General features: G+C 35.6%; 1 protein-coding gene across 1 annotated transcript; it reads right to left on the bottom strand.

Annotated features, from left to right (window-relative positions):
- Nucleotides 1-1,471: 1,471 nt before the first annotated feature.
- LOC116599876 (olfactory receptor 4A5-like) lies at nucleotides 1,472-2,464 on the bottom strand. The gene is given in 1 exon segment (XM_032359828.1): nucleotides 1,472-2,464. A coding segment is annotated over 1 exon segment (990 nt). The 5' UTR covers nucleotides 2,462-2,464.
- Nucleotides 2,465-9,201: the final 6,737 nt, after the last annotated feature.

Here is a 9,201-nt window from a genome sequence, read left to right as displayed (position 1 = left end):
TTTATTATTTCCTTCCTTCTCCTGGTTTTGGGTTTTGTTTCTTCTTATTTTTCTAACTCTTCTCAGAGATTATAAAATTTAAAAGTGAATTACATATATTATTCAGCATGTATGAAAAAATACTTAATGAAAATTTAAAATAAGAAAAGTTCTAAAGTCTTTTTTTTTTTTTTAGTTAGAAAACTTTCACAAAGCATAGATAATGTTCCATATTACAAAGAAAAAAATTCCATTTTATTCCTAGGTTGCAATGTTCCAGGGTAGACTGCAGATGGAGAAACCTGTTATTGGAATTTTTACATAACAGTGAAAAACAAAATCTTGTTTATATTAAAGCAAATCATTACTAAGTCTGTAAGTACAAAGTATTTCAGTTCAATACAACTTTGGGGAAACACACTATTATGCAAAATAATTTCTTTACCCAGATCTTCAGTATCATGCAGACAAAATAAGCGGTTCTATCTACTCTTTGAAGAATAGTAAAAAAGTACAAAAAAGCTAATGAGGAAAAACATGAAAATATGTTTATAACTTGGATTAGTATGGTTTTCTGTAATCAAGTCAAGAATTAGAATGTTTTCATCATTAGTCATTCCATACAGTTTCATCCCAACCTGTGAAAACATCCAACATTCCACTTAACAAAATTACTCACTGATAGTGTCTGAAACAAACGCAATATCATCTTCCATATAAATGGTATTGAAGTGCAAAGCATAAGCATTAACCCGAGGAACAGATATAATCTTAAAGAAAGGATGTATAACACAGCTACAGAAAGTTGCCATGCTGATAGAACATGCTGATAAAATAATGAACATTAAAATTTAGAAGGCACTCCTTTGGCCCTAGTAATTTGTTCTAAGTATTAGCCAAATTGCTTTCTCATTAATTTGGGTGATAACAAATTTTCAAAGGCAGCTTGTTTTTCACATTTAATTTTTTTAAATTTATTTTTTATTTATTTTCAGCATAACAGTATTCATTATTTTTGCACCACACTCAGTGCTCCATGCAATCCATGCCCTCTCCAATACCCACCACCTGGTACCACAACCTCCCACCCCCCGCTCCTTCAAAACCCTCAGATATTTTTTCAGAGTCCATAGTCTCTCATGGTTCACCTCCCCTTCCAATTTCCCCCAACTCCCTTCTCCTCTCTAACTCCCCATAGCATGGAGGACATGGGGAGTTTTTCACATTTTAAATTTAAAAACTCTTGTTTCTGAATTCTCATTTCAGTATGTCAAGAAAAATATGAATACAGAGTGAAATTAATTTTATTTTTAATTATAATAGGACAAATACCTGTGCCTTTTTATACCTGTGCCTTTTATTCATCCTCCAGAACTTACTGATTAGATTGATTCTTACCTCAGAAGACAGTTTATTCTACTTTTTGATGTCTTTGTGTAAAATTTTAAAAAATATATCTCTAGAGAATCCATCGAATTGCTTAAATGTATTGTTAGAATTTATTACCTATTTCTTGCTTTATAATTAATGTGGGTTCACTGTGACACATTCTTATTCTTTCTTTGGTTAAATTGTTACACCAGAATTTTTTCATAGCATTTTTCATCTCTGAATATCGTAAAGTGTATATTAAAGGATTTAACGTGGGAGTGATCACTGTATAAACCAGAGTTACAGATTTATCAATGGGAAAGTTGGAAACAGGTCTAACATACATGAAAATGCAGGGAATAAAAAAAAGGACAACCACTGTGGTGTGGGAACTGCAAGTAGACAAGGCTTTATGCCTCCCTTCCAGACTGTGGCTTTTAAGAGAATTGAGAATGACTCAATAGGAGATGAGTAGAAAGATAAAGATGACCATGCAGATTGTTCCACTATTGACAACCACAGTGAGGCCTATCACATAAGTGTCAGTGCAGGCAAGTTCTGATAATGGGTACATGTCACAGATAAAGTGGTTGATGACATTGGGGCCACAAAATGGGAGGCTATACACAAAAAGAAGCTGAAGCATAGAGTGCACAAGACCTCCAATCCAGGCTGCCACTAACAGCAGGATGCAAACCTGTCGATTCATAACAGTCAAGTAATGCAGTGGCCTACAGATGGCCACATAGCGATCATAGGCCATGGCCACCAGAAGGAAGACCTCCGAACCCCCAAAGAGGTGTTCTAGGAAGAGCTGGCCCATGCAACCTGGGAAGGAAATGGTTTTTCTGTCCCAGAGTAAGTCTATAATCAGTTTGGGTGAGATGACAGTGGAATAAACAGCATCCATAAGTGACAGGTAGGCGAGGAAGAAGCACATGGGGTAGTCCAGAGAGGGGCTGCCAAAAACAGTCACCAAAATGAGTAGTTTGTCCACCATTGTCACAATGTAGATGAGGAAAATAATGACAAATAATGTGTTCTGTCCCTCAGGATCCTGAGTGAGGCCAAGAAGGACAAATTCTGTCACATTATTATTATTATTTCCCATGTGCTCTTTCTATAAGGACTGTTTCAGGAACGAGAGCTCAGGAGAACAGGACCTGTAATGAAATCATAAACCATAAATATGTCCATTGTTAAGAGAACATCTTCATCATTATGTCATTTTCTATAGCAGTTCACATACAATAAATATTTAATGATATCTATTGAGTTCTTCCTCCAAAAAGCTCATTACACCTTCCCTTGACAACCCTATTTTTCTTCAGATGATATTTTTGGCTGGCAAGTAAGTTCTTTCTCTAAGTCTTAAAGGAGCATCTACAGAAAAGAATAATCAAAAGCCCAAATGTAGTAATAGATTTACATTATATATTTATATTAATTGAATTGATATTTATTTATATTATATTTTTATTTATATTATTTTATGTATAATACATACTATTGAAACTATGTCAGTTTTTGGCACAGAAATCAGCAGTCACAACCAAGGACATGATTCCTGCTCTCCAGAAATTTACTTTTGGTAATGGCAATAAACTACACAAATCAGCATAGAGTCAGTCCTTTGAGGCAGTAGTATTTGCAGTAAGTACCTTTAGAATGTGATTTATCTAGCACCAAAAGTAGCATCTTCTCTGGGACAATTCATTTAATACTATGCTATCCCAATACTAGATGTTCAGACTAGACTTTGACATAACAACTAGACTGAAGAGTATCCAACAACTACAAAATTATTTAGTACATCATTCCCTTTCACAATGACTTGGTCTGATTCTCTATCAGCTTTTTAAGGAGTTGGAAGTTCTTTCCCTTTAATTTTTGCCTACCCCACAATTTTCAGCACACATACACTATCTAGATTTTCAGCAAATATATTTGAACAAAGATGAACTGACCTGCAATTTTCACAAATTGGTACATCAGTTTCTGGTATTTTTTTTTTAATTCTTTGTGTAAGCAAGGTAGTGAGGGAGGAAAAATAGATCCTGAAATCAGAGGCAGGGGACAATGCGGCATTGTTTTATTTATAATGCTTCTTAGGTACTGACAGCACTCAAAACTAGAACTTCAGAGGTGCCTGGGTGGCTCAGTCGGTTAAGCATCTGACTTTGGCTCAGATAATGATCTCAGGGTTCTGGGATAGAGCCCCACCTGGAGACCCACCTTGAAACCCACCTAAGGCCCTGTGCTCAGTTGGGAGTCTTCTTCTCCCTCTCCCCCTACCTGTCCCCAGCCCTCATGCGCTCTTCCTCTCATAAATAAATAAGTAAAATCTTAAGAAAAAAAAGAACCTCAATGCCCAGTTTGCAAAAAAACGGCACATTGAGGGGAGAAGTCTAAGCCCAGGGTAAGAAGGCATGTGTTTGAGTCATCTTCTAAATGTAATTACAAGCCTGTCTCAGTCTGCTCACTGGAAAATAAAGTGATTGAACTAGGTAATCTCAGAATCCTTTCCAGTCCAACTATTTGTGATACTTTTCATGCATCCCCACCTCTTCAATTATATGACATTTTAAACAATTTTTATTTTGTTCAGTTAATTAACATATGGTACTTCATTAGTTTTTAATGTAGTGTTCAACAATTCATTAGCTGCGTAAAGCACCCAGTGCTCATCACAATACATGCCTTCCTTAATACCCATCACCCTGCTGACATTTTTTCTCTTTTCATATTTTTATAATTAGATAAAAATTTCTGAGCTTATCACTGTTACTTAAAAAATGCTATTCAGTGGCAAATGGGATTTAATCATTGCAAAGACAAGATAATGATTATGAGTCTCTTATTCAGTGTACCTATTTAAGACCCAAAACAACCTTGTAGAAAGAACATAGCACAGTGGCGAATAATATGGTCTCTGGAGCTGCACTGCCTGTGTTGGAATCCCAGCTCCACCACTTCCCATCTAAGCGACCTTGGGCAACCTAACCTCTCTGGGTCTAAGTTTCATGATTTTTAGAATGGGGATGACAACAGTTTCTACCTCCTAAGACGATTGTTTTATTACAAAGAAATCACCTAGAACATGCCTGGCACCTGGTAAAAGCTCAGTAAATTATAGTATTATTAATGTTCTTGAATCTTTCACTATTAAATTGCATCAGAACAAATCATCTGGATTTTTGTCAGTTTGACAAGAATTATAGACAACATTGTCTCGATAAAAAGAGAATAGTGCATCCATAGCTCATGAACCCCTTTTCTGTGCATAGGATAAGGTTTTATGCTGTAGGAATTACCTATTTTCTTGCATATGTGTAGTAATAATTATCTATGATGAAATGTATCTTGACTAGATGCAAACATAAATCTAGAGGGAAAAAAAGAGAAGAAGTATCAAATCAGGAAGGAAAAATTATATTTAAGAAATGAATATCCATAGGTAAAAAAAAAACTATTAATGTGATAATTATATAACCTTACTATTCTTTGAAAAATCTTATTCAGAAAGATCTCCTTTAGTGAGAGAATACTAGAAGCTAAAACACCAGAGGCTTACAGGGGTCACTCAGGAGGCATTTGGGGGAATCATAACAATTCAATGCACAGTACTTCTCAGTAAAGGGCGGGGGAAGGAAAATTCAAAAAGAATAAAAACACTCTTTTCCCAGAGACCCTACATCTGATAGTAAGGACAAAATTAAAAGAGAAAAGAATTGTACAGCTACAGATACACCTAAACTTTTGGGTTATTCAATGGTCAGGAAAATTGCAGAATTACTAAACCTTAAATATTGATAAGTTGATTCTATTCCCATGGCCATGTGCTGGAGAAGATTGAGCTTTCCTTACTAGTCACATATGACGAATAGTCCACATGCCTCATTCACATGGCTATTCCATTTGGTTTAAGAGTTCTATCACTGTTGAAGCTGTAGATTGACAAAGCCACACCTGTTGAAGAACATAAGGTTATAAGGCAGTCTATATCCAGTTATTATTTTTCAGTCCTTACTTTCTTCAGGAAATAGTGTTCTCTTGTTAATCACCGATGTTGGATTTCACCAGAATAAATCTTCTATTAGTCAGTTAAATTATTTACACGTACAAACTAGGTATTCAAACTATTCTCCACAGTTTATGTCATCGAAGATTTGATACTATAAAAACTGACAGATGGTGTTCCAGGACTTTAATAACTAAAACCACTGAGTTAACATGGCTCTATTTTAAAAATATAATTTACATAGTTTCTTACAGATATGCCTTTAAAAAGATCAGTTAAAATCCCATGGTACAAAAATAATATAGTACTTTCTAATTACAGCTTTATGTCTAAGTAGCCAAAACTTACTTCCCTGAACACGAGTTTCTTCATGAATATATACAAATATGGTTTCTGTAATAATTTTAAGATTCATATATAACAGCCCACATCAAACGTCCAGAAGAGAATATATTTTCCTTTATATTCCAACATACTTGATATGATATACAATTCTTAAATAATCTAAGAGTAATTATAAATATTGGCATATTATGTAAAATACATCCCATGAACCAAGGTTATTTATAAATCCATTAGTTCACTTTAAACTAAAATAAAGTCTGTTTGAGGTTCTCTCCCTTCATCCCCCCACCAGTGTGCTCTCCCTTTCTCTCTCTCCCTTTGTCTCTCTCTCGAAATAAATAAATAAAATATTTTTTAAAAATGTTTTGCCTGGGACACCTGGGTGGCTCAGTTGGTTGGACAACTGCCTTCAGCTCAGGTCATGATCCTGGAGTCCTGGGATCAAGTCCCTCATCGGGCTCCCAGCTCCACAGGGAGTCTGCTTCTCCCTCTGACCTTCTCCTGGCTCATGTTCTCTCTTGCTGCCTGTCTCGCGATTAATAAATAAAAATCTTTAAAAAATAAAAACTTAAGTGGGTAGGAGAAGAATAAATGAAACAAGATGGGATTGGGAGGGAGACAAACCATAAGTGACTCTTAATCTCACAAAACAAACTGAGGGTTGCTGGGGGGAGGGGGTTTGGGAGAAGGGGGTGGGATTATGGACATTGGGGAGGGTATGTGCTTTGGTGAGTGCTGTGAAGTGTGTAAACCTGGTGATTCACAGACCTGTACCCCTGGGGATAAAAATATATGTTTATAAAAAATAAAAAATTAATTTAAAAAAAATTTAAAAAAAGAAAAAAATAAAAACTAAAAAAAAAATTTTACCTTTTCCCCTTTGTTATTTGTCAAATGGACAATAAACATCTGTCAGGCTACAATAGTAAAACCAAATACATTTATATACACTGGCTAATTTCAGTTTTGCTAGCTTAATTCAGAATTCCTCCAATGAAAATATATGGTATATAAGACACTACCTATAGTTAAGTAAATCACATGAATTTTCATTGAGTATACCTTGGCTGTTTTAAGGACTAACTTCTTGGGTCTTTTCTTTGGTCTTTAAAATCAGTGCTTCTTTCAATGTGGATAACTGTAGATACTTTGCATATCTGTGTGTGACCATAGAACATATAATAATGCATGGTTAATCAGTACATCTAGAAATGGTTCCAAGTGGTCACATTTTCCACATTTCCATGCAGGCTTCCCATCATCTCAGTCTTTCAGATGAGTGCAAAACTACCCATGTGGATGTCTAGAATATAAACACACTTAAATACAAAATATATTTACTGTGCAAAGATAGCTGAACTACCCGTTTTCTGGGAAAATGTCATCAGAGAAAGAAAAAGCTGCTATGTTTAAAAACTATGCAAAAAATTGGCCTAATTAGTAGAAGTAAACTTGGCCAAGCCCTTATCTGCCAATACAAAAACCCTCAATTTTAAAAATAACCTTAAACTAGTTACTTGAATGAATCTCTTATTAGGCAGTTATGGTGAGGTAACCAAAAAATTATTTCATTCATGTGTTTGGACATTAATATGTCTCTGTCGATCAAAATTCCACTGGTATTCTTCAAAGAGCTGGAGCAAATAATCCTAAAATTTGTATGGAATCAGAAGAGACCCAAAATCGCTAAGGAAATGTTGAAAAGCAAAAATAAAGCTGGGGGCATCACCTTACCTCATTTCAAGCTTTACTACAAAGCTGTGATCACCAAGACAGCATGGTACTGGCATAAAAACAGACACATAGACCAGTGGAACAGAGTAGAGAGCCCAGATATGGACCCTCAACTCTATGGTCAATTAATCTTCAACAAAACAGGAAAAAATATACAGTGGAAAAAAGACAGTCTCTTCAATAAATGGTGCTGGGAAAACAGGACAGCTATATGTAGAAGAATGAAACTCGACCATTCTCTTACACCATACACAAAGATAAACTCAAAATGGATAAAAGACCTCAACGTGAGACAGGAATCCATCAGAATCCTAGAGGAGAACATAGGCAGTAATCTCTGTGCCTAATAAAACGAATTCTGGAATTTGCTTCCCAGAAGATCAATGACTGAGCAATGTCTCACATAGAAAGAGAACTCTTTATCTATTCAGTCATTCAAAACATATTCCTAAGGCTGCTTCCATAATGAAAGTCATGTTTCTACCTTTCCCCAGCTTCATCCCAGAGAACCAGAATCTCCCATATGTTTGCACAAGCAATGAGGGATATCTATGCACAGGAAAATATATCAAGGAAACATCTAGGGAATGAAGAGAAACTCCAGCCTAGGCAGATATTTGAGTTCTCTGAAATCTCTTGGGCCATTATACCAGGAAAATAGTCCTTCCATTTATATGTGCAGACACAACCTAGAGCTTTACACATCACTACTGTTTTCAATGAAAGAGAATGTAAGACCATTATAGATTAGCTTATTAGAATATTGGGAACAAATTCAAATACAGTAAACTCCTCTGGACAGTTTTCTTTGCAGGGCAATCCCTAGAGAAAAAAAAGACTAAGTTTTTGCCAAGGACGATTAGTGAGGTAGTAGTGGTTAAGCAATGGCCTTTGGCTCAAGTCATGATCTTGGAGTCACAGAATGGAGTCCTGACTCCCTGCTTAGCAGGAGTCTGCTTCTCCCTCTGCCTCTCAACCCACATGTGCTCTCTCTCATTTTCTCTCTCTCAAATGAATAAAAATATATTTTTTTAAAGTAGCAGGCAGTCAAATATGTGAAAAATCTCTAATTTGAATAGAAGAAAAAATTAAACAAATAATAAATTGTGAGTTTCATATAGCAAAACTAAGTAAGGCAAATCACATTTAAGCCAATGTGAAAGGATAACCAGTGTTGGGTTCACTAATCCAATCATGTCCTCAGCCAAGAAAGTCCTATCTCTAGCTGTTAGCATCTCTACTCAGAGGCCCTGGTGCTGAGGCAGAAGGCCTTAGGATGAGGGAATCTGCTGAGGTCGAAATTGAAACTCATTAAAAGGTAGTCACAGTTCTGTAGGTCTGTGTTGGAATGGATGCAGTTGACCAAGACCTGAATCTATGTCAACTAACACTGTAATGATTTTCAGTTCATTAATTCAATCCTTTAATTTTAGTTCAATATCCACTGAATGTTTATACAAGAAACAAATTATTTTCCAACAAGAGCCTGCCTCTACATCAAAACTCCGGGGGCTTCCACTCTAATTTGTTTTCTCACAGCTTACAATGAGCTCCAATGAGCATCTTCATCTCCACATGTCTTGAGTTGTGAACTGTATTTTCTATGTCATAAGAATCATTGATAATGAGTGATTAAATACCTGTATGAATCAGTTGAAGATCTTCCTTACATGCTAAACCAAACAACAAGTTGCTTATTTCAGCTTACTTAAATTTATGGAGAGCTTTATACTTATGCTAAAGATAAAACT

This window comes from Mustela erminea, chromosome 9 (assembly GCF_009829155.1).
Source record: "Mustela erminea isolate mMusErm1 chromosome 9, mMusErm1.Pri, whole genome shotgun sequence".
In the NCBI taxonomy this organism is placed as follows: domain Eukaryota; kingdom Metazoa; phylum Chordata; class Mammalia; order Carnivora; family Mustelidae; genus Mustela; species Mustela erminea.
This window is presented reverse-complemented; position numbering and strand designations above follow the sequence as displayed.